Here is a 27,244-nt window from a genome sequence, read left to right on the forward strand (position 1 = left end):
CCGGCAGGTTAGGGAGAATCGATAGTAAAGATGAAGGTGAAAATTCTTGGCCTGAAATGTCGACTGTCCATTGCCCTCTGCGGATCGACTTGACCCTTGACCTGTTGAGTTCCTCCAGCATCTTGTGTGCTGCTCCTCTGACTAACATACAAGGTGATGGGCTGTAACTCAGAGGGGTTAGCACCTTCATCTCCAAGTCACGAATTCAAGCCCCTGTCCAGTGAATCAATGGCATCCAGTTCTAAATGAATTATGTCCTGGAGAGATCCCAGTGGGAAAAAATGCACAAGTTACAAAGGAAATCTGCTCCTTGAAGGTACAAAAGCCCAAAAGGAAAAGTGCTTCATCTATGGCTGACAGGAGGAAGTAAAAATAGTGTTAAATTTACAGAAAAGTTTACAAAATTGCCAAAAATAGCACCAGGCCTGGGGACTGGGAGCAGCAGAGGGGGACCATGAACTTGATAGAGAAAGGCAAGATAGTCATAATCATAGACAAACAAAGAAACAGGCTCTTGGCCTAATTCACCCATGCTGACCAAGGTATCACTCTGATTTATTTATTTACTTGTTTGTTTATTTATTGAGATACCATGTGGAATGGGCTCTTCCACCCCTTCGAGACGCACCACCCAGCAACCCCCGACTTAACCCTAGCCCAATCACGGGACAGTTTACAATGACCAATGAACCTACCAACTGGTATGCTTTTGGACTGTTCTCATGTATTCCATGGGGAGAACGTACTCTGGGAAATAAAAACTGTGAAAATCCACTTTATCCGTGTCCTTCATGACTTTTATAAACATTTATAACATCACCCTGCATCCTCCTACATTCCCTTTTCTATCATCGGTGGTCTTTTCTTAAACGTCTCTAATGTGTCTGCCTCTACCACCATCCCTGATATCGTGTTCCACACGCCCACCACTGTCTGTGTAAAAAACCCACCTCTGACATCCCCCTCCCCTAAACTTTCCTCAATTCACCTTAAAATTCTGCCCACTCGTATTAGTTATTTCTGCCCTAGGTAGCTTTATCTAGGCCTCTTGTCATCTTGTACACCTCTATCAAGTCATCTGTCATTCCCCTAAAGTCCTAGCTCACTCAGACTACCTTCATAAGACATGCTCTCTAATCCAGGCGTCATCCTGGTAAACCTCCGCTGCAGCCTCTCTAAAGCTTCCACATCCTTCTTATAATGAGGCGACCAGAACTGAACATGACACTCCAATCAAACTTTGTTAGAGCTGCAACATTATCCTGTGGCTCTTGGACTCCATCCGCCAACTAATGGTCAACACACCACGTGCCTACTGAACCACCCTGTCAACTTGCACGGCAACTTTTAGGGCTCTATTCAGGTGGTCCCCAAGATTCCGTCTGTTCCTCCACACTGCTAAGCATCCTGCCATTAACCCAGTCTTCTGACTTCAACTTTGACCTTACAAAGTGTGTTGCTGCTCACTTTTCCGTACTGCGCTCTGTCTGCCACTTCTCAGGCCAGCTCTGCACCCTGTCGATGTCTCAATGTCACCTCCACCAACCTTCCATAAACCCACAACCCCACCAACCTTCGTGCCATTTGCAAAGGACATGCTTCCCTCAAAGGGCAGCACCGGGAGACACTGGGCGGCGATTTGTGCTGCTTTGTGGGATCTTGCCGTGCACAGATTGACAGCCGTGCTTCCCACATCACAACCGTAGCCAGATGCCACTCGATACATCCAGTGACTGTGATCTGCTTTGACTCACATCTGCCGCCCATTCGCAGGAAGCAATCGATAAATCTGATTCACGCCTGCAACAAAACGTGTGTCAGCTTCAGTGGAAAACCCACAGAATCCCGACACAAAGATACAGTTGGTATTAGCAACGTTTTTCAAAGACTTTTATTTTTCACTTGTTCAGCCAGGGAATGTGCAGCAGCACGTTTTGTCCGGCTATAAATGCCTCTCAATTGCACAGCCATTAGGATTCATTGTCATAGAACACAGAATACACAGTACTGAGAAACACACACACACACAATAGTGGAACTCAGCAGGTCAGGCAGCATCTATGGAAATGAATTAACAGTCAACATTTCAGACAGAGACCCTTCATTAGGGCTGGAAAGGAAGGTGCAAAAATAAGAAGTCGGGGGGTGGAAGGGGAAGGAGTGCGAGCTAGGTGGTGATTGGTGGAGCCAGGTGAATGGGGCGGGATAATGAAGTAAGAAGCTGGGAGGCGATAGGTGGAGCCAGGTGAGTGGAGAGGGATAATGAAGTAAGAAGTTGGGCGCTGATAGGTGGAGCCAGGTGAGTGGGGAGGGATAATGAAGTAAGAAGTTGGTGGTGATAGGTGGAGCCAGGTGAGTGGGGAGGGATAATGAAGTAAGAAGCTGGGTGGTGATAGGTGGAGCCAGGTGAGTGGGGAGGGATAATGAAGTAAGAAGTTGGGCGGTGATAGGTGGAAAAGGCAAAGGGCTGGAGAAGAAGGAATCAGATAGAAGAGGAGAGTGGACCATGGAAGAAAGGGAAGAAGGAGGGGAACCAGGGGAGGTGACAGGCGGGTGAGGAAAAGAGATAAGAGGGGGCCCAGCATGGGGAAATGAAGTAAAGGGAAGGGCAAGGGGAAAAATTACCAGAAGTTGGAGAAATTGAGTTCATGCCATCAGGTTGGAGGCTACCTAGGCAGAATATAAGGTATTACTCCTCCAACCTGAGAGAGACCTCATCATGGCAGAAGAGCAGACCACGGATAAACCCTTTGGCCCAAGATTCTATGCTGAAATTATTAAATTAATAATGCCTTATTATATGAAGCTCTTCTGCCTGCACATGGTCCAAATCCTTTGATTCTGTCCATCCCAATTGCCTCTATCGCATTTGCCTCCTCCACCACGCCTGGCAGAACCTTCCAGGCACCCACCACCCTCTGCTTAAAAAACATTTCCCACACACCCCCTCTCACCTTCAAGGCAGACATTTCAACCTTGGGAAAATTATACCTGCTCGTCTCTACCTGTCCCTCTCATAATTATATAAACTTTGACCAGGTTTCTCCTCAACCTCAGCTGCTCCAAAGAAACAGCCCAAGCTGTCCAACCTCTTCCTACGGAACATGTCCTCCAGTCCAAGCAGCATCCTGGTAAACCTCTTCTGTACTCTCTCCAAAGCCTCCACATCCTTCCTATAACGGGGAGACCAGAAATGTACGCAGTACTCCAGATGCAACCTAACCAGAGTTTTATAAAGCTGCAACATAACTTTCTGACCCTTAAAGTCAGGGCCCTGACTAATAAAGGCCAGCAGGCCACAGCACCGCTTTACCATTCCATCAACCTGTGTGGCAACTTTCAGTGAGCAAGCTCACATGGAGGCATCTCACCAGACTGGATAAAACAAGCAATGTGTCAAAGAATCTAACCTGTATGTCCTTGGAACAAGGGAGGGAACCAGGACACCTGGAGGAAACCCACGCAGTCACGTGGAGAATGTATAAACAACTTAGTCTTTAGGAATACTAATCCTGCACTGCTCCCTGTTACTATTGATGGTGAGGACATGGATGTGGTGAGAACCTACAAGTACCTGGGGGTGCATCTGGATGACAGACGTGAGCCCAGTGCCAACACAGAGGCTGTGTACAAGAAGGGCCAGAGTCACTTTTACTTCCCGAGGAGACTGAGGTCCTTTGGAGTATGCAGGCCTCTCCTTCACACATTCTACCAGTCTGTTGTTACCAGTATAATCTTCTCTGTGGTGGTGTGCTGGGGCAATGGCATCAACACGGGTGATGCCAACAAGCTTAATAAACTGATTAGAAAGGCTGGCTCTATTATAGGACTGGACATACTGGCGGCTGTGGTAGAGCAAAGGACCCTACGGAAAATCCTGGCAATTCTGGACAATGTTTCTCACCCTCTGCATGCTACCTTGGCTGAACAGAGGAGCACTTTCAGTAATAGACTAACACAATTGCACTGCTCCAAAGAGCGCCATACGAGGTCATTCTTACCCTCGGCCACTAGGCTCTATAATGAGTCCACCTATAGCCAGGGGAGTGATGACCCCCTCCTGTTAGACTGTTTGTGGTAACTTATTTTTTTAATCTTTCTACTTTTCTTCTAATATTTAAATCTATGCACTTGTGATGCTACTGTGACACTGTAATTTCGTTTGGAATCAATAAACTATCTATCTATCTGCAATCGGTAAATTCCTCACGGACCAGGGCGGGAATCGAACCTTGATCACTGATGGCTGGCACCGTAAGGCGCTGTGCTAACTGCTGTACTATGATACCACCCTGTACTGCAGATTAAGGCACTAATCAAAGTGAGTGGGCTAAATTCACCAGAGCTTGACCCAGAGGCTAGCACACTGTCAGTCACAACCTGGATAATGGTCAGCCCTCATCCCCATTTTGAATTCAGGTCAACTTGCTAATAAATTAAACTTAATGAATTAGAGCAGGCTGATATTTTCTCACTCGCATTTGGGACTCATTAAGGTAAGAGACATCAGTGCTGGAATAACGATGTGTTTTGAGAGTGGGACTGTGGCTATGTGGACACAGCTCGATTCATGGCAGAAGGCAGCCTCCCCTCCGTGGACGCTGCCTACACCTCTCACTGCCTCGTAAAGCTGCCTGCAAAATCAAGAACCCCACCCACCATATTCCCTCTTCTCCCCAGGAGTATACAAAAGCCTGAAAGCACGTACCACCAGGCTGAAGGACAGCCTCTATCTCAGTGTTATACTATTGAATAGACCTTTTCTATGTTAACAAGGAGCTCAGAATCATAGTCCATTGCACTTGTAACTGCAGCTGGAATGCTATACCAGAGTCAAAGAGCTCAGATACTTGCCCTTTGGCCCAGCGTGTCTATGCTGACCACAGTGACCTCCCAACCAGTCCTGATTTCCTGTGTTCATCACATATTCCCTCAGGTCCTTCCCCTCCATGTACCCAAACATCCCACCTCTCTCAGAAGTTCCAGGAGTCTCCCGCATGTTGATAGCAGCTCCCTGACTCCCGCAAATTATATACAATATCCCAGAAATTGATCTTTTTGAGAGAGAGAGGAAGAGGAAGAGAAAGAGTGAGAGTGAGAGCGAGAGGAAGCATCCCAATTGGTCTCTCTTCGTGCTAAGAAGACCTATCAATTTTCTCTGTGGGCAGGCCTTACAGTCGGCCTCAAAAAATAATGACAATGATGCTCGCTGCACTGTTTGCAACAGTGACTTTTCTATTGCCCATGGTGGGTTAAAATGTAAAAGACATGTTGAGGTGAGTTTAACAGGTGTCATTTGTTCATTAGCATAGCTAACGTTATTTAAACTAGCTGGCTAGCTGCTAAGGAGCTACTCTATTGATGTCCTACATGATGAGGCCAAACTCCCTGTAGACTTGCTTAAATTTGTAATAGAATAAACATGATAATATAAGTACATATTTTAATGTCACATTTTCTGCATATACTCAACTTGGTTTACAGATCAGACAAAATCACTAAACAAAGTATTACATACACCCTTGGAGGTTGACCCGGGGTGGAAGGGATATGGGGTTGCGGGGGACAGGGGTGCTACCTCCCTGAAATTAGTTTTTGCAGGGTGGGATGTCTGATGTACTTATCTAAATGCTTCTTAACTGATACTACTGCACCTGTGAGGTCTGATCGATGTAAGCACCAGGCTGGTTTGGAAAGGTCAGGAACGGGCCAAAACATGGCAGAAGGGTCTAAGGCCCAGAGTGTATCGATGCGACGGGGCCTGGGTCTTGAAGCGAGGAACGACCTGATAGATGGACGATCTAAAGGCTGGGCTGGGTGCATTGCAAAGGCGGGGTGTCGAAACCGGAGGCGAGGGTCGGGCCGGTTCTGCTCACTGCTCCGTGACACTTGCTCCGCTCTCCACTGCACTCGAGGCTGAGGATGTGGGCCTTCTCTGGCTGCTCCAGGCTTTGTGTCTACACACTACCTTCCGTTCTGAATGCTTTTTCAGTTTGCACAATTTGAGTTTTTTTTCCCTCTTTCTCTGCACATTGGTCTTTTTTTCAAAATGGGTTCTATTAGGTTTCGTGTTTTGTGGCTGCCTGTCAGGAGACGAATCTCAAGGTTGAATAATGGATACATACTTTGATAATAAATGTACTTTGAACTGAACTTTGCCACAACCATTTCCTCATGCTCTCACCACCCTCTGTGTGAAAATGTTGCCCTTGTGTCCTTCATATTCTGCATGATTGCTTTCCCTTGTCCTGCCCCAACACACTCAGTTGCTCGCTCTTTCTCGGTACATGTGACAATATTAAACCAATTCCAATTTTTCCCGTGGACAGCCTCCTCTGCAGTGGATTACCTTCGGACAGCAGTCACAATCCGCCATAAAAGGCAGAGTCTCCCAGTGGCCACTCATTTCAATTCAGCTTCCCATCCCTACACTGACATGTCGGTCCATGGCTTCCTCTGCTGCCACAACCAGGCCAAATGCAGGTTGTCAGAGCAACACCTCATATTCCCTCTGGGTAGCCTCCAGCCCGATGACATGAAAATCGATTTCTCTAACTTCTGGTAATTTCTCTCCCTTCACCCTTCTATTCTCCACTCAGGTTACCCTCTCAACCCTACTCTTCTCCTCAGCTACCCATAACCTCTCTGTGGTTCCCCTCCTCCTTCCCTTTCACCATGACCTATTGCCCTCTCTTATTGGTTCCTTCTTCTTCAGTCCTTTATCTTTTCCACCTATCACCTCCCAGATCATCAGTTCATACCCCCCTCCCCACTCACCCACCTTCCCCCTATCACCTAATACCTTCCAGATTACCAGTTCATACCCCTCCTCCCCACCCACCCCACTTCCTACTAATAGGTAACTGGTCTCACCTATCACCTGCCAACTTGCACTCCTTCCCCTCCCCCCACCTTCTAATTCTGGCTTCTGCCCCCTTTTCTTTCCAGCCCTGATAAAGCGTCCCAGTCCGAAATATTAACTGTTCTTTAACCGGCACGGATGCTTCCTGACCTGCCGAGCTTCTCCGGCACTTTGTCTGTGTTACCCTGGAGAACTGTGTACACATTGGCCACCCTGTTATGAGAAAGTTGTCATTAGCTGGAAAAAGTGCAAAGACGATTATTGATTGATTGATTGATTGATTGATTGATTGAGATACAGCACAGAATAGACCCACCCAGCCCTTTGAGCTGCGCCTCCCGGCAATCCCCCGATTTAATCCCAGTCTAATATTGGGACAATTTATAATGACCGATTAACCTACCAACCGGTACATCTTTGGATTGTGAGCAGAAACCGGAAACCCACATAGTGACGGGGAGAACGTACAAACTCCTGACAGGCAGCAGTGGGAATTGAACCCAGGTTATCTGTACTGTAAAGCGTTGTGCTAACCACTAAGTCACCGGGCAGGCTGGGACTTCATTCCTTGGAGCACTGGAGACCGACAGGTGACATATAGAAGAGTATAATATCACGAGGAGTATAGAGAGTGTGAAAACACACAATCTTTTTGCTAGGGTAGGGGAACTAAAAACGTGAGGGAATAGGTTAAGGTGAAAGATTTAAAAGGGACTCAGAGACAACTCCTTCACACGGAGGGTGGTGGATATATAGAACAAGCTGTCAGAGAAAGTGGTCACAGCAGTACAAGACCATAAAGTGAAAGACACTCGGACACATAGATGAGCAACATAGAATGGTAAAGGAACTCAGCAGGTCAGGCAGCATCTATGGAGGGAAGTAAACAGTTGATTTTTTTGGGCCAAGACCCTACATCAGGACTCCTTTGCAGCAGAGCAACAAAGAAGGGGTTCTTCAGATACCAGAAATTCTGAGCAATGCACACAAAAGTCTAGATGGTTAAGAGGCATGGGAAGAGTGGACAGTCATAGACTTTTCTCTAGACGACAATATCTAATACGAGACAGCATAATTTTAAGATGATTGGAGGGAAGCATAGGGGTGGATGTCAGAAGTAAGTGTTTTGCACAAAGAGTGGTTAGTGCGTGGAATGCCCCACCAGGGGTGGTAGTAACCGTAGATACATTAGGGACATGTAAGAGACTATTAGATAGACACATGAATGATAGAAGCATAGAGGGCTATGCAGAAGGGAAAGGTTAGATGGATTTTAAAGTAGGTTAAAAGGGTGACACTACACTTTGGGTCAAAGGGTTTGTACTGTGCTGTCTATGTTCTAACTCAGAAGGTCAGGCAGCATCTGTGAGAAATAATGTCATCGTTTCAGGGCTGGTTCACAGTGGATCCACAAAACAAGAGATTCTAAAGATGCTGGAAACTTTGAGGAAAACACGCAAAATGCGGGAAGAATTAATTTGGTCAGGCAGCATCTATGGAGAGGAATATCCCTCAACAGGCACATGGATAGGAGGGATATAGAGGGATGATCGAAACGTGGGAAAATGAGACGAGCTCGGATGGGTATCGTGGTTGGCACGATGAGATGGGCTGAAGAGCCTGCTCGTGTGCTGTAGGACTCTCATGCCATGGTGGTTTCAGTCTGATGGAGACCACCACCTGGAAACACCCGGGTGCTCTCTCACTAACTGAGTCAGAGGACCCTCGCAGAGTTGGCACTGGATACTCAGAGCAGCAGGCAATCCGGATGAAGGGAGCGCAGACTGCAAGTCGAGCACCGCAATCCCACCTGAGCAAGTCTGGGCTCATGCGCGAGCTGCAAATTAAAGTGCGTCAGCAGGGAGAGAGTCAATCATAATGCGTGAATATCATTTAATGCATGGGACCCAGGCAGACTGAAGTTGATCATGTGCATTCTAAAAATATCGGGTATCACAGGAGGGGATCTCTGGAGCTCATTGGAGATGTGCAGCGATCACGTCTCTCTGAAGGTGACATTGTAGAGGCACCATAGAGAATATCCTATCTATGTGGAGCTTGCATCAAATGTCAAGTCATAGACAAGTACAGCAGAGAAACAGGCTCTTTGGCCCATCTAGTCCGTTCCAAACCATTTAAACCGCTTAGTCCCATCGACCTGCATTGGGACCATGGCCCTCCAAACCCCTACCATGCGTGTACCTATCCAAACTTCTCTTAAACATTGAACTCCAGCTGGCACGCACCACTTCCTCCGACAGCTCTCACGACACTCTGAGTGAAGAAGTTTCACCTCATGTTCTCAAGCTTTTCACCTTTCACCCTTAACCCATGACCTCTAGTTGCAGTCCCACCCCACCTCAGTGGGAAAAGCCTGCTTGCATTTACCCTGTCTGTACCCCTCATAAGTTAGTATACTCTATCACATCTCCTCTCAATCTTCTTTGTCCCAAGGAATAAAGTCCTGACACAGACAACGAGATACAGTGCTGGGGGAGTGCAATGGAGCCCAGAATTTCCATAATGCTTCTGGTCTTCCTTGAGGAACTTAGACCATAAGGCCATTTGATGCAAATGATGCATTTCACTGTAAGTTTTGATGTCTTGCCTTGCCTTGCGCCCTTAACTCCAGGTGGAGTCGTTGGGGTGCTGTCACAAGCTTTGCACCAGTCTGCTCCTTCTGTCACGGTTGTGTGCCAGAGCCTGGGTCACCACAAATGTTTTCCCCGTCCATTCTTTAATGTTGTCCATCCATCTTTTCCTCTGTCTACCTCTCCTTCTTCTCCCCTCCACAGTTCCTTGTAGAATGGTCTCTGCAAGGCCACTGAATCTTGTTATGTGGCCGCACCATCTCAGCTTTCTTTTCTTCACCATTGTGAGAAGGTCTTCATGGGGGCCAATGTGGTGCTGGATGGTCTTGCGGACCTGCTCGTTTGTGACGTGGTCCAAGTATGAGATGCCCAAAATGTTGCGACAGCATCTCATTTCCAACGCCTGTATCTTCCTCTGTAGCTCTGCTGTGAGGGTCCATGTCTCACATGCGTACAGGAAGATGGAGAATACCAACGCACGCAGGAGTCTGATCTTGTACTTCATGGTGATGTTGCTGTCCCTCCATATTGTCTTGAGTTTGGATAGTGCAGTCATTGTCTGTGCGGTTCTTGCCAGGACTTCTGGTCTTGATCCTTCATCACTGCTTATTGCCCCCAGGTATTTGAACCGCTGCACTGTCTCAAGTTTCTGACCATGGACTGAGATGTCTGTTGTGATGGCACTGTTGGCATTTGCCATGAGCTTGGTTTTCTCGGCACTTATTTCCATTCCAAACTTTTGATGTATGTGATAAATAAATCTGAATTTGAAAATTGTAATCACTTTTATCATCCATATTTCATGAAGTTCATTCCAGAGGTTGAGCAGCAGATGACAAAGAGTTTATCCATAAGACATAGGAACAGAAATAGGCCATTCTGTCCATCAAGACGGTTCTGTCATTCAACCATGGCTAATTTATTTTCCCTCTCAACCCCATTTTCCTGCTTTCTCCCTGTAAAGTTTGCTAATCAACATCTGCTCTTAATATACCCTGTGACTTGGCTTCTGCAGCTGTCTGCGGCAATGAACTCCACAGGTTCACCACCCTCGGGCTGGCGAAATTCCTCATTGTCTCGGTTTTAAATGGGCGCTCTTGTACTCTGAGACTTTGCCCCCTGACAGGGCACAGATGCTCAGCAAGGTAATCACTGTCACCCTGGAGGAATGTGCTGTGGACAACGATGGACAGAACGGCCTCTCTCTACATGGCACAGTTCTGTCCTTTGTCAGATGCCAGTATTCAACCAACAATTGCAATCAGTGGAATATTTCCAGAGCTTTATGGCACTCGGCAGGACAGGTTGGAAGGGTTTTATCCTCAATTAACTTGTTTTTTCCTGCGTGCAGATAGTTTGAGTCTGAAAGAAGCAGCAGGGAGGGTGCTGAACAAATTGATTTTTCTGCGTGGCCTTTCGCGAGCTCTCTATGCTAAACTGAAAGCCAATGGATAGTTGGAGAATTCCTGTCAGCCTGCATCAGTTATCGTTTGTTTTACCTCAGGTGTAGATCTGAAAAAAACAAGTATGCTTAAAAGATTCCGACAGAGCTTTTTACGAGCTTTGCAGCGAATGAGAAGCTCTGTTGTGGTCCATTCTCTATGGGAACCAATTGGCACGCAACAGGATCCCACAAATGACAATGCATTAATTACTTAAACTGGTTCCATCACTTAATGAGATCATGACCCCTCTGATTGCAGCCCCAGTTCTGCATTCCTGCCTACCTATGATTAACCCTATCATATTGAGAGTCTACCAATCTCAGTTTTTGGAAAAGGTGGAACTTCCGGTAGTGAATGATTGTTTTACAGTAGTGGAGGCTTGTCTGTCAAGTAAACTTGATGGGCCAAATAGCCTAATTCTGCTCCTATGTCTATTCTGTGGAGTGTAGGAAAATAGTGGGGGGAAGGGAGACTTGCCAGAGGTATGCAAGAGGGGTATAGATAGGGTAAATGCAAGCAGGCCTTTTCCACTGAGGCTGTGGGGGAAGGGGAGGAGACTAGAACTAGAGGTCATAGGTTAAGGGTGAAAGGTGAAATATGTAAAGGGGAACTTCTTCACTTACAGGGAAGTGCGAGGGTGGAATGAGCTGCCGGCAGAAGTGTGGGATGTAGGCTCAATTGCAACATCTCATAGAAATTCAGATCTGTACATGGATGGGATGGTGTGAGTTAATGGGACGAGACAGAATAACAGATCGGCATTGACTAGATGGGCTGAAGGGCCTGTCTCTGTTCTGTAATGCTTCTGTGACTCAATGACTCTATAACCCTGTCTTAAAGACAATCGGAATCTCTATTTCCATCGCCCTTTGAGGAAGAGGGTTCCAAAGATTCATGACTTTCTAAGAGGGGAAAAAGAAATCACCTGAGATTTGGAAATGCCCACATCTCCCTCAGTGATGTTAATTGTGATCACAGAGTCACACACACCATGGAGGCAGACCCTTCGGCCTGGCTCCTGCATGCCCAACAAGCTGAATTAGTTTAGCCGGCCTCCTTGGCCTGAGTTTGGTCCATATCCCTGCTGACCTTTCCAACGCCTTTAAGCATTGTGACTGCGCCTGGCCCTACAGCTCCCTTTGCAACGTTTCTCTCTACCCTCTGTGTGTGAATAAATGATCTCTCAGGTTCCTTTTACATCTTTCCCCTCTCACTTTGAACCTGTGCCCTCTAGTTCTGGCTCCCCTACCTTGGGAAGGAGGCTCTGACAATCTGTATAATCTACGCCCCTTGTGATTTTCTAAAGCTCTGTTAAAGGGGTTCCCAACTTGGGGTCCACAGACCCCTTGGTTAATGGTGGGGGTCCATGGCATGAAAAAGGTTGGGTACCCCAGCTCGAGAAGATCAGCCTCCTTTACTCCGGGGAAATCAGACCCGATCTTTCCAGTCTCACCTCATAGCTCAAACCCTCGGATTGATTTTGGGGTTAACGTATGGCGGGGCGCCAGGAGGAAAGCCATTCCGTCACCTTGAGCCTTAGGTCTATGGACTGTGCTTCAACGTCCCCTTGGATGTCTGGCAGCTCTCGCCCAACAGAACTCCCTTGGAACACACTACTCTGTCAGTCCGAATTCACTGCCTGCCTCCGGAATGGAAAGCTGCTGAGTTTGAGTTAAGAGAGTGAGTCACTAAACTGAGGTTCCTCTCCCTATGTACTGTAGATTCCCTGTGAAATCAAATCACTTGAGACGATTAGCTTTATTTTCATATGTGCAATGAAACTTCAACATACACTCAGTGGCCACTTTATTAGGTAACACTTGTATCAAAAAAAGTGGCCTTCTGCTACTGTAGCCCATCCTCTTCAATGTTTGGCATGTTGCGTGTTCGGAGGTGCTCTTCTGCATACCACTGTTGCAACGTGTGTTATTTGAGTTACAGTCACCTTCCTGTCAGCTTGAAGCAGTCTGGCCATTCTCCTCTGATCTCTCTCATTAACATGATGTTTTCACCCACAGAACTGTCACTCACTTGAAGCATATTTTTTTCATACCATTCTCTGCAAACTCCAGAGACAGCTGTGCTTGAAAATCCCAGGAGATCAGGAGTTGATGAAATACTCAGACCACCCTGTCTGACACCAACAATCATTCTATGGTCAATGTCACTTTAATCACATTTCTTCCCCATTCTGATGTTTGGTCTGAACAACTGAACCTTTTGACCATGTCTGCAACCTTTTATGCACTGAGTTGCTGCCACATGATTGGTTGATTAGATACTTGCATTAAAGGCCAGATGTGCAGTTGTACCTAATGAAGTGGCCACTGCAAGTACAGTGAAATGTGTTATTTAGTGTGAATGACCAACACACTCCATGATGTGCTGGAAGTGTCACCACACTTCCAGCAACAACATAGCATGCCCACAACTCATACATCTTTGGAATGTGGGAGGAAAGCAGAGCTTTCCAAGGAAACTCATGTGGTCCCAGGGAGAACTTGCAAACTCCTTACAGACAGCGGCAGGGATTGAACCTGCGTTGCTGGTGCTGTAATAGTGTTACACTGACTGCTATGCCATCATGCTGTATTAGAGAAGGGTAGCTGTCTTCCGCTAGCTTCACACAAATCTACCTCATTGTGGCCTTTGCACCTTATTGTCTGCACTGCACTCTCTCTGTGACTGTAACACTCTAAACTGCATTTTGATACTAACTCGATGTACTTCTCTATGAAAGAAGCGCAAACAAAAGAGTTTCTCTGTACCTGTGACAATAATAGATTAGATTTAGTACTCACATGTATATCAAAACCGAAAGTGAAACGTGCCACTTGCAGACATTCCACCTCTCCCAGAAGTTCCAGGAGTCTCCCACATATTGATAGGGGCTCCCTGATGCCCTCAAATTATATACAATATCCCGGAAATCGATTTTTTTGAGAGTGAGCGAGAGAGTGCACGAGAGAGAGAGAGAGAGAGCGAGATAGAGCGCATGAGAGAGAGAGAGCAAGAGAGAGAGAGAGCGAGAGAGAGAGAGAGAGAGAGAGAGAGAGAGCATCATGGCAGAGTGTTCCAAAAAAAGAAAATATAAAACGTATGTCACCCCAGACTACACGAAAGTATACCCGTCAAAAATAATGAAAGTGTTTCTCGCTGCACTGTTTGCAACAGTGACTTTTCTATTGCCCATGGTGGGTTAAGACTGTAAAGGACGTGTTGAGGTGAGTTTAACAGGTGTCATTCGTTCATTATCGTAGCTAACGTTATTTAAACCAGCTGGCTAGCTGCTAAGGAGCTTCTCTATTGCAGACATCCCACCTCTCCCGGAAGTTCCAGAAGTCTCCCGCAAATTGATGGTGCTACCTCCCTGAAATGAGTTTTTGCAGGGTGGGATGTCTGTACTTGTGTTAACAATCAGCACAGTCTGAGAACGGGCTGGGGGCAGCCTGCCAGTGTTGTTACACTTCCCATGCCAAGATAGCATGCCCACAAAGTTCAACAGAACAACACGCTGCCAACATACAAGACGGTCACAACAACAGCAAGACAAACCCCCTCCCACCCAAACCCTAACCCTTACCCGATAAATGACAATGATTAACTATTGATTAATAATAAACCAGCTACCAACTACATCCCGCATCAACACACAGGGCAGCACGGTCGGCGGCGGGAGTGGTGAGCACAACGCTTTGCAGTACCAGAGACCCGGGCTCAATTCCCGCTTCCACCTTAAGGAGTTTGCCCGTTCTCCACGTGACTGTGTAGGTTTCCTTCACGTGCTTCGGTTTCCTCCCACATTCCAAAAGTGTACCGGTTAGTAGGTTAATCTGTCACTGCAAATTGGCCCGTGATTTGGCTTGGAATATATCGGGGATCGCCGGGCAGTGATACTCTGCACTGTATGGGAATAAATAACTAAACTCGCACATTGACACACATTGTGCATTGATACTCAGGCTGTACATTACCGACCCATGCACAGAGACGCTGAGGGGCACACACATCTGCTCATGCGTTACAGAGATGCATATGCTCACCCAGACCTGACCGCATACACACACACACACGCACGCCGATGCGCATGCACGTCACACTCAGATCTCCTGTGCTCCACTTTGAGCGACACACGGCAGAGCAGTGGTCAGCATAGCGCATTTCAACACCAGCGATCCGGAGGTTCGATTCCCACTGCTGCTGCATGGAGCCTGTACCTTCTCCCTCTGGGTTTCCTCCGGGTGCTCCGGTTTCCGTCCACATTCCAAAGACGTGCAGGTTAGGCTATGCTGGCATCGGAAGCATGGCGACACTTCCAGGCTACCCCCCAGCACGAATTTGGACTGAGTTGGTTGTTGCCATAAACAAGGCATTTCACTGCATGTTTCGATGTACGTGTGACAAATAAAGCTAATCTCTCATCTTTCCCTCTAGGAGGACACAGCATCAACATTCCAAATGAAAAGGAAAAATTAATAAGATGAATGGACGCGTGTTACTGCTGGAGCAGTATTCTCTTATAGCGGACAAGGAGGCCACACCGCTCCACAGTCTCAGAAGCCACACCGTCATTCAGATGCCAAATCATATTCTGCTCCTGGTTCCCCTGCGGAGACTGCCCTACTTTTGAAGGGAGGAGTTCGGTCAGGCCAGGGCTTTGTGTCTGCAGGCTGGGTTAGCCTCAGCCTTGTGTCACAAAGAACGTCAGTCTAACACTGAACACACAGACTGTGGGGTGCTGGGTTTAGATCTGTGGCAGCAGAGCTTCATTCGACAGTGGGGGTTAAATGGATGGGGGAGGTGGGGAATTACAGAAACACTCTAGGAATTATTATTGGCCTAAACACTTCATTCTGGGTGTGAAAGGGCACTTTGAGTTTGCACACAAGGACACGCTGTGTAATTAGAGATAAGATTTATTTGTCATCCGTATATAGCGAAACGTGCTCTTCATATCAGCAACTACACAGTTAGAGGATGTGCTGAGGGGCAGCCCACAATTATCGCCCCACTCTCGGCGCCAATATAACATGCCCAGAACCTACCGTCGGGTGGGGGGGGGGGCGGGTGGCAGCACGGTGGCGTAATGGTCAGCACAATAATAAAGCACGATGACCCAGTTCGGTTCTCAACATTGCCTGAACCTTGACAACGTGAGTTTCCTCCAGGTTCTCTGGTTTCCTCCCATCAGTAGGCTAATTGGTCATTGTGAAATTGTCCCGTGATTGTGGTGGCATCCATTAGTCTCGCGAGACCGTGGGTCTGCGCCTGGAAAGTCTCCGTGTTGTGCCATTGCGGTCAGGCGACGCTGGAATGTCCTCTCCAGCGTGCAGGCCTGGGCAGGGTTGTATAGAAGACCGGCAGTTGCCCATGCTGCAAGTCTCCCCTCTCCACGACACCAATGTTGTCCAAGTGAAGGGCAAGGGCCGAATCAGCTTGGCACCAGTGCCGTCGCAGGAGCTGCCAGAACGAGGTTGAAGGCAACGTCGGACTGCCTTAGGGACTCCAGCTCCGGATTTGTCCTCAGGGTTTACTCCCGAAGCCTTTCTCATGAGTGGGTATGGCCGCAAGGCAGCAGAGGTTTGAAATCAGAGTTTTCCCTCTCTTAGATGGACTGCCTTCCCAGGCTGACGAGCTCCATCTACCCGAAGCACTGGTTTTAAGGCGCCAGGGCCTGCCTTCGCCCCTTCTCCTGTCAGTAGAAACAGTTCCGCCGGGCTTAGAGGCTAAGCCACACGAGAAGACCAGGAGTTGGACATAGTTGTCAGAGGCTATTTGAGGCCCATGCCGTGAGGAGCACTTTTAGGTAGTGGGAGCTTGTCCCCACTACCACTCCTCGGCTTGACAACCTTGGAAGCTGTCCGATGATTAGGCTATGGTTAAAATGGGGGATTGCTGGGTGGTGCAGCTCGAAGGGCTGGAAGGGCCTACTCCACATTGTATACAATACCTCAATGAAAAATTTATTGAGTGGCCCTAAGCTGCATGCCTCTGGAATGCGGGAGGAAACCGGATCCCACACGGTCACAGGGACAATGCACGGACAGCTGCAGGAATCGAACCCAGATCACTGGTGCTGTAAAGAACATCCCTCAAACATCCAACGTCTCTCTGGCCCGTCAGCCACGGCCCCAAGGAGTCCGTGTTTCCCCACTGGTCTCACCAGAAATGGCGGGGAGGCAAGTCACCCCTCATAGCTAATGGCACCATAGCACATGATAAGACATAGAAGCAGAATTAGGCCATGCAGTCCATCAAGTCTGCTCCACCATTCCATCATGGCTGATTTAATAGAAATATTATGTAATCCTCTGTTCGGCTAGCAGCTTAATCTCGGGGAAGACAGACCCTGGCCCGGCCAAACTTAAGAAATCTTGTTTGTGTGGCTGCTGTGCAATGTGTTCCCTGTTACAAATCAGCACCACAAAATAACAAACAGTACGCAATATGCGATTCAACGACTGAGCTTTATAATTCTTAATTTGACTATATGGTTAGCAAAGAAACAAAAAAAAGGGCCCATGCTCATGAAATAGTCTAACACGCAATGTTGGAGTTCACGGTTCCATTCATTTGTTCCCCGTCGACCTCCTTCGAACGTAGCCAACCCTCGGACCCTCACTCCAAGTCTACTCTGTTCAGCAGTCTACCAACTCTCTCCATTCGCGTCCTCTCTCTTCATCTCTCCCTGACAATAGACCGCGAAAATCCCTGCTCCCAGACCCACAAGAAAGAACAACATGCCTCTCGTTGGATGGCACACATTCCAAAGCCCCCGTTATCTCTAGTCATAACCCAAACATTGCTGCTACAGAGAAACCATTACCTCAGCAGTGAAACATTACAGAGGCCACTACATTAGCGGTGAAACCTTACAGCACATTACAATTATATTTATTATTATTATTAAGGGGTTTAATGGTGATGGGAAGGAACCCCATCCCAACCCCATCCACAGATGATCCAACTTACAGCACACTACTGTATGTGGGCTCTTTCTGTGTAGGAGTTACCAGTCATTTAATCTTTTCATACCACATATATGACACAACCCTGAGCAACAGGCTGCAGGAACCCAGCAGTTCAGGCAGCATCTACAGAGGGGAATAAACAGTTGATGTTTTGGGCTGAGACCCTTGTTTAGGCCTGGAAAGGAAGGGGGAAGAAGCCAGAATAAGATGGTGGGGAGGGACGGTGGGGAACAAGCTTGCAGGTGATAGGTGCGACCAGGTGAGGGGAAAGGTGAATGGGTGGGGGCGGGGTTATGAAGTAAGAAGCTGGGAGATGATAGGTGGAAAAGGCAAAGGGCTGAAGAAGAAGGAATCTGATAGGAGAGGACAGTGGACCATAGAAGAGGGAGAAGGAGGAAGAGAACCAAAGGGAGGTGCTGGGCAGTTGAGGACAAGAGAAGGGGTGGAACCAGAATGGGGAGTGGGAAAAGAGAGAAGGAGGAAGGGGGGGGGGGAATTTCCACAAGTTAGAGTAATTGATATCCGTGCCATAAGGTCAGAGGCTACCCAGATAGAATACGAAGTGTTTCTCCTCCATACAAAGGACACAGTACTCGGTGTTATACTGTGAAATTAATATTGCAAGCTCCTTATTTCTTTTCAGATTTCCTCTGATCCAACCAATTATTGCCTAAGACCAGTCAAACATCAAGAATAAACACAGGCCAGTAACTGCAGACATTTGAACTAGTCAGGAACCCATCACCCAGAGACTGCAAATTATGGTGGGAATCTAAAGTTATTATCTGCATTTACACAGTTTACAGACCCTGCTTACAGTTACTGTTCTATAGATTTGCTAAGTATGACCGCAGAAAAAAAATCTCAGGATTGTATGTGGTGACATGTATCTACTCTGATAATAAATTATACTTTGAACCTTGATTTTGTTTTTCTCTGTGTGTGTGCTGCTCCATTGTGGTGTTCCTGACAAGGTGATGTGGAGAAGGTGATTCTTCTTGTGGGACAGTCTGGAACCAGGGGTCCCTATTTAACAATGAAGGTTTGCCCCTTTAAACCCAGAGGTGAAGCGATATTTATTTTTCTCTCTAAGGGCTGTGAGTCTTTGGATGTCTATTAGAAAGAATCATTGACAAACACAACACAGAAACAGGCCCTTCAGCCCTCTGAATTTATGCTGCCCCATCAATCATCGACTCGCACTCATCCTATCCTAACCCATTTCCCCCACATTCCCATCAACTCTATTCCCCTCCCCCAGGATTCACCACTCTCCCACACACGGGGGTGGGGGGGGGAGATTACACATCAGCCAATTAACCCACCCACTCACATGCTTTGGAATGTGGGAGGAAACCGGAGCACCCGATGAGAAAGCCACGCAGTCTCAGGAAGAACATACAAACTCCTTAGAGACAGCGGCTGGAATTAAACCAAGGTCACTGGTGCTGTAAGTTATTACGCCAGTTGCTACTCTACTGCCCTGTGCCTGGTACTGGACGTTTCAGCCCTGGGGATAAAGATTATGACTGCCTATCTTTGTGGCTCTCTGCTGGTCGGGTCGACCATGGGTGTTGCATCCCAGCTGTCTACGTGATACGCGAGCCAGGGCAGTACGATATGGAGAGAAGCTGTTGCCCGTGCAGCAGCCTCAACTCTCCACTCAGCTGATGGATCCAAATCAACACCAGAACCCAATATAGTTTGGCCCCACTGGCGTCGCACGAGTAGACATTCAGCACTGAGCTCAACGTAGGACTGCCTTAGGGGTTCCAGCTCCTGATTTTTCCCCAGAGTTTTCCCCATTGGCAGGCGTAGCTGCAAGGCAGTGGGGGTTTGAGATCAGAATTTCCCATCTCCGAGATGGGCTGATGATCGTCTTCCCAGAGTGACTGGATTTAATGTGCCAGTAACCTGCCTTTGCTTCTTCCCCTGTCATTGGAAATGGCTCCACCAGGCTTAGTAGCTAAGCTACATGTGTAGGCCAGGAGATGGACCTGTAGCCTGAGGTTATTTCACACGCACACCACTGGGAGTGTTTAACAGGTAGTGGGAGCTTCTCCCCACTACCCTCTCCCCCCCAGCTACAAAAGCATTAGAGAACCAACTGTCTATCTGGGCTTCTCATCATCTCATAGTCTTCTCTCAGCTCTCCCCTCAGACTCTGCCACTCCAGAGAAAACAACTTAAGTTTGCTCAGACTTTCCTTATAGCTCGTACCCTCTCATCCAGGCAGCATCCACGTGAACCTCTTCCGCACCCTCTCCGAAGCTTCCACATCCATCCTGTAATGGGGCAATCAGAACTGAATACAAGGCAAGCTCAGAGCTTGTATGACTAGTTGCAGCGTTAAATAACACCAAGCGGAACCTCTTCACCTGGTGTTTAATAAGATCATGGGTGATTTTTACACCTCACTCCACTTTCTCTCCCACCCCTGTCATCTTTCAGTCCCTGGTTTGTCAGGAATTGATCTCCCTCTGCCTTAAGAACATCCGAATGCTCTGTTTTTATCAGCCTTCCAGGAAGATGGTTCCAAAGACTTGGAGGCACAGGAGAATGCAGATGCTGGAACCTGGATCAACAAACTGTTGGGTTGGGCAGTATTTCTGTGGTGGGGTGGGGGTGTTGATGGGCAGAAAATAAATATCAATGGTTCAAGTCAAAACCCTTCATTGGCACAAAGTTACTGTCCAAGATGAAACATTCAAACTCCCTGACCTCTTCTTGTTCAAGAGTGACCTGTTATTTCATTAGGAGTTTGAGTATGAGTAGGGGAAGGGGCTACTGCACAGGATCGAAGTAAGCTCCAGAGAGTTGCAAACTCAGTCATCTCCATCATGGGCACCAGCGTTCGTAGTATCCGGGACATCTTCAAGGTGCGATGCCTCAAAAAGGCGCTGTCCACCATTAAGGACCCCCATCACCCAGGTCATGCCTTGTTCTCATTGCTACCATCAGGTAGGAGGTACAGAAGCCTGAAGGCACACACTCAATGATTCAGGAACAGCTTCTTCCCCTCTGCCATTCGATTTGTGAATGGACATTGAACTCATGAACACCACAACACTACATTTTAAATTTTTATTCTTGCTCTACTTATTTAATTTAACTATGTTATACTTACTGTAATTCACAGTTTTTTCTCTACTATTATGTATCGTATTGTACTGCTGCCACAAAACAACGACTTCCACAACATATGCCGATGATATTAAACCTGATTTTAACTCTGATTCTTAAGTCCTCCCACAAGAGGAAACATCCTTGTTATGATTTGCAACTCCAAAACAAAAAAAAAACTAATTGCAAGGAAATCAAGGGGGCCGAGAGATGCCGGTCTTAGTCCGTTTTCGCACTAAGCGAGGTGCGCACGTACAACATGGTAACATCAAGACATGTGATTCATGTATTTCGTACATATATCCATAATGAATTACTTAAACAACAAGGAATGCTTATTCAAGCAATATAACTCAAATATTATAGACACAACAATCCCCTCCTCACTGTCTCTGCTGAGCCACCTCAGGACTTGTCATTATCCTCTGCACCCTCCAGGGTGAAACTGGGTGTGTGTCATATTAAGTGGTGGTGGGGGTTGGGGGGGAACACTGCAATATCTCTACCAAATGGCAATGGATATGTTAAGGTGGTTACTTACTGGGTTGTCTGGTCGTAGTTTTTTGGACGGGGGCCCTCCATCTTCAGGGTGTAGCATGTAGTACAGGCGAACCTTGTTGGCGTGTTTCTTGCTCTGAGGGAATAAAAGGGGTAGAAAGGGTTAGGGTCAAAACTTTGGTACATACAGCCACCTCTCAGTTCCAGAGCACAGAGTCAGGCCTTTGATGAAAGAACCAGGCTGGACATTCCAAAGTTTTATCCTTTCCAGAGTTAGCATCTGAGTGACATTTTATAAGCTTTAGTACTGGAATTTGTAAGGGAAGAGTTAATACCGATTTCTCCTTGGTGTATATTAAAATATTAAAGACAAAATTGTTGGCGCGTGGCCAAGTAGTTAAGGCGTTCGTCTAGTGATTTGAAGGTCACTGGTTCGGGCCTTGGCTGAGGCAGCGTGTGTGTCCTTGAGCAAGGCACTTAACCACACATTGCTCTGCGACGACACCGATGCCAAGCTGTATGGGTCCTAATGCCCTTCCCTTTGACAACATCGGTGGTGTGGAGAGGGGAGACTTGCAGCATGGGCAACTGCTGGTCTTCCATACAATCTTGCCCAGGCCTGTGCATTGGAAACTTTCCAAGGCGCAAATCCATGGTCTCATGAGACTAACGGATGCCTACAAAAGACAAAATGATGTCAGCTTGGAACAAGGTTATGGTCAGTTTTCTCACGTACTCAATGTTTCATCTTGTTTTTGAATACACATCCTTTATTATACACTAGTGAAGAATGGTTTCCACCACACATATCTGCTGTCTCTATTTAACATCGTGTGGGCAATCTTCTCTAGGCTGGGTCATGGCTAGCGCTAAAAGCTGCTGTCGAGACATCGGTCGAGAGAGAGAGAAAGACTGGAAAAGCTGTCAGTCACTTGTGATTCCTTCCAACAGTACACTATATGGCATAGATAAATATAAGACCATAACGCAGAGGAGCAGAATTAGCCATCGAGCCTAGGCTGTCATTCAATTGTGGCTGATTTATTATCCCTCTCAACCCCATTATCTTGCTTTCTCCCCGCAACCTTTGACCCCCCCCGACAAATCAAGCATCTTCTAACTTCTGTTTTAAATACAATAGATTTCAATTAATTGGGACACACCCACACATTTTGACACAATTAATCAGCTGCCCCGATTTGCCAAAGTATAATGGAAATAGTTAAAAATGTGTAAAGACAAAGTACCGTTTAACTGAGTAACAAATTGTGTATTTACATGAAATACATAACAAATTAGAACACTATAAAACTGTGCATTAGTTGCTAATAGTTATCAATGGAGGAATTCATCCATTTAAGCAAAATCAGTGCAGACACCTGGTGCAGATATGGGCTGCCTTCATACAATGCCGTCAACAATTGTTTCTCCAAATCTTCATTTTCCTTGTAACTTTCAAGATGATTGCCGATACCTTCAAATTCTTCGTAATTCCTAACTTGTTGCAGTAGTGAAATCATTTCAATTTCACTCCCTGCTGTTTCAGGTATCTCTAAGCTTCAAAGCTTGAAGCAGCAGTGAGCAAAACCATTCTGAATTGCCTTGCAGCATATTTCTCACTAACTGTCAGTGACAAAAAAAAATCACTGCTTTTTGAACATAAACACAGACAACTGAAGCTATTTAAATACCGTTCACTCTAAGCATGATGTAGTGTCTAACAGACACAAGTTCACAAGACTGATGCTAGTTAGAAACTGTTTGGCAACTGTTTCCTGACCCAGTTAAATGGCAAAGTGTCCCAAATAAACAAAGGGAATCTCAGCCACTGTATATTTTCGATTAGTTTTATGTTCTTTAAGAGTTGTCCCATATAAGTGGCCACCCCGATTAACTGTTGGCCTAATTAACTGGAATCCACTATATTCACTATGTCCTGGCCTCTGCAGCCATCTGTGGCAAGGAATTCCACAGATTCAGCAGTGTCTGGCTAAAGAAATTCCTCCTTATTTCTGTTCTAAAGGGACATTTTTGTATTATTTCTATGGATGTACCGTGGAGAGCATTCAGACAGGCTGCATCACTGTCTGGTATGGGGTGCGGGGGGAGGGGGGGAGTGGCTAGTGCACGGGACCGAAAGAAGCTACAGAGGGTTGTAAGTTTAGTCGGCTCCATATTGGGTACTAGCCTACAAAGTACTCAGGACATCTTCAGGGAGCAGTGTCTTAGAAAGCAGCTCCATTATTAAGGACCTCCAGCACCCAGGGCATGCCCTTTTCTCACTGTTACCATCAAACAGGAGGTACAGTAGCCTGAAGGCACACACTCAGCAATTCAGGAACAGCTTCTTCCCCTCTGCCATCTGATTCCTAAATAGACACTGAACCCTTGAACATTACCTCACTTTAATATGTATTATTTCTGTTTTTGCACGATTTTTAATCTATTCAATATACATATACCATAATTGATTTACTGATTTATTTATCTTTACTTTTTTTCTACGTTATTGTAACCCTCAGGCTCTCCCAGCTCGCATTCATCTAGGGGAATCAGCCTTCGGCCCCGCCAAACTGGGTAATCACGTTTGTGTGGATGCTGTGTAATGTACCCCCAGTTACAAACCCACATCGCAAGATATCAGACAGTACACCATATGCAATTAAATGATAGAATTTTATGAATCTTAATCTCAATATAGGGTTAGTAATGAAAATAAACAAAAAAAAGGGCCCAAAGTCAAGTCAAAATCACGTTGGAGCTCACTCAGTAGTCATTCTTCCACCATCGGTCTCCTCCAAACGTCGCCGACCTTCGGACCCTCAGATCCCAGTCCACTCCATCTGGTGGTCTACCAGCTCTCTCCACGCGCGTTCTTCCCTTCTCATCTCTCCGCGAAAAAAACATCTTTCCAGACTCACAAGACACAGCAACAATCTCTTATTGGCTAACATGCATCCTGTTATCTCCAGCTGTAACCCAAACATTGCTGCTACAGAGAAACTGTTACCTCAGTAGGGAACACTACAGAGAAGCCATTACATTAGCAGTGAAACCTTGCAGCACGTTACATTATGCATTGTATTGAACTGCTGCTGCTAGGTTAACAAATTTCATGACACATGCCGTGATAATAAACCTGATTCTGATTCTGATTGTATTCTAAGGCTGTGCCCTCTAGCCGTAGACTCCCCCACTATGGGACACAATCTCTCCACATCCACTCTATCTAGGCTTTTCAATATTCAATACATTTAATGAGAACTCCCCTCATTCTTCTAAACTCCAGTGAGTATGGCCTGTTACGCTGCTGGCATTTAGGACAAAAACAAAGTTCCTCCGTCTCTGGCAGTGTTCACGGCTTCCTTCGTCATGTCTGGAGCTTCTTCTCGGTTTTCACTACTGTCGATCACGCAAGTCCCGGGAGGAGACTCAGGAATATCATCGCACTCAGATGCAGAAAGATTCTTCACTGCTGCTTCCGTAACAACGTTGATTTGCCTGTCAGGGTTGCTAGTCCAGAGCTGAAACCGCTGAACCTGGAGGACTGGTGGACCACTCTTAGTCTGGCCTCTACCCTTTGACCTGTTTGGCATGGGTGACCCAACCAGAAGCCAAAGCATAAAACCCTGACTCCAGCCAACATAGTTCTCCAGGTCACTGAGGCTCGCAAGCTTCCAAACCCAACGACGAGGTTTAGGTCCTCTTGGAGGATCAAACTATATAACTTTGGTAAAATGCCTTTAATACGTGTGCAGTGCCTCCTTTGTTTGAGAATAGCTCCTGCTGCTGAATCAGAGAGGAACCAGGAACGAAACTTCTTAAATATTTTTTCTTACAGAAGTGGAATTAGTTTATTTTTGTCAAACGTACTGAGACACGGAGAAAAGCTTGTCTCACATACTGTTCATACAGATCGCGTCGTTACACAGTGCATTGAGGTAAAACAATAACAATGCAGAATGAAGTGGAACAGCTACAGAGTAGTCGTGCAGGCAAATACCTAGTCTGGGGAATCTCCTCTCCTCAGAGACTGGTGAGAATGTGCTGCTTACTCCTGCGGGGAGGGGGTGTGGGGGTGATGGTATCGATGTGTTTAAGGAGCGTGGCCAAGTGGTTAGGGTGTTGGACTAGTGATCTGAAGGTCGTGAGTTCGAGCCTCAGCTGAGGCAGCGTGTTGTGTCCTTGAGCAAGGCACTTAACCACACATTGCTCCTGCACGTTTATAGGCCAGAGGCAGCAGTTGGTGCAGTATGGACAAGACAAGACAAGGAGAGACTGGAACTTGGCTATTGGTTTAGTACTATCATGTGCACTGAAATTCAGTGAAAAACTTTGTTTTGTGTGCTATCCAGACATATCGAAGGTAGCATGAGGGTAAAGGAATGACAGAAAGAGGGAACGTTCAAGATTCAAGGTTGTTTATTGTCATTATTCAGTACACAAGTGTAACAGAGAACAAAATGATTGCTACTCTGGATCTGATGCATCATAAATGTAAGGGGGTTTCGACTTTTATGTTACATGCGTAGGCTAATTAAAATGGCGGCTTTGTTATGTTAATCTGGGGAATGTGGCTTTGTTGTGTTAAACGCTGAGAAAGTTTGCGCTAGCAGTTTGTTTTTGCCTTAGAGTGTGATAAGAGAGTGCTATTAACCAATTGGGATAGTTGTTATGGTTTTGGTGTATTTGAAGATACTGTATGCGCGGGGTTTTGGGGCAGAAGGCGGGAGAGCGAGACAGAGGATGGACGAGGTGCTGTGAGTCCGCTAATGGGGTCGAACCCCGAGCGGGACGTTCGGTGAGGAGACGGAGACAGACTCGTGTGGAGCATCTGGTCGACCACAGTTGTTGGTCCCAGGCGGCCGGTTGAGGTGGTCCGAGGGGTCGCAGGGTGAAGAAGAAGGTCCTTGAGCTCCAACGGTTTTGTGCATGAAGAGATTGAACTTTGATAAGTGTGGCGCCTTTTATTTTCCTTTTATATTTTATTCTCTCTTAATTATATAGTTCCAGTAATATCTATAAACTGTAAATCATTTAATTGCATCTGGTGTATTGTCTGTTATTTGGGTGGGGTGGGGCACCTCACACAGCATCCACACAAACTAATTACCCAGTTTGCCGGGGCTGAGGCTGTTTCCCTAGACGACAGCGAGCCGAGCGACCCTGAGGGTGGCCAGGGGGGCTACATAAAATAAACACAATAAGTTAAAGGGCACAATAATAAAAAGCATATACATGGATTGATTGTATGTTCATAAAGTGATTCAAGGCACAGGGGTGTCTGTACATCAGGTGACTGACAGGAAGTAATGAAGTAGTGGTGGTGGGGGTGTTGTGGAAAGGCGGGTTAACGGGTGGAGGTGTTGATCAGCCTTGCTGCTTGGGGAAAGTAACTGTTTCAGAGTCTGACGGCCCCGGTGTGGAAGCTATGTAGCCTTCTCCCTGATGGGAGTGGGACTAACAGTCCATGAGCAGGGTGGGTGGGATTCTTCCTGACATCGTTGGCCTATGTACGGTGCAAGGGCCTCGGCAAGGTAGAACGAGAGATGAAGAGTTTGTCCTTATCGTATGGGAGCTCCATTCAAGGGTCTGATAACAATGGGGTAGCAGCCAAGCTTAAGCCTGGTGGCGTATGTTCACGAGCTTTTACGTCATCTGCCCATCAGAAGGGGGGAGAAGAGAGAAGAGGGTGCAGAATAAACACCAGCAGGTACTGGTGGGGCTGAATGGCCACTTTCTGCACTGTGGTTC

At 46.8% G+C, this 27,244-nt stretch overlaps 1 protein-coding gene across 1 annotated transcript in view; it reads right to left on the reverse strand.

Annotated features, from left to right (window-relative positions):
* Positions 1–27,244, reverse strand: part of zgc:171482 (zinc finger protein) — a 354,034-nt gene that overhangs the window by 310,297 nt on the left and 16,493 nt on the right. The window contains exon 3 of the mRNA XM_063071124.1: positions 21,534–21,626. Coding sequence (XP_062927194.1) covers positions 21,534–21,626 — 93 coding nt within the window. The remainder of the gene's footprint in view (positions 1–21,533; positions 21,627–27,244) is intronic.

The sequence above is a fragment of the Mobula hypostoma genome, chromosome 19 (genome assembly GCF_963921235.1).
Source record: "Mobula hypostoma chromosome 19, sMobHyp1.1, whole genome shotgun sequence".
Taxonomy (NCBI): domain Eukaryota; kingdom Metazoa; phylum Chordata; class Chondrichthyes; order Myliobatiformes; family Myliobatidae; genus Mobula; species Mobula hypostoma.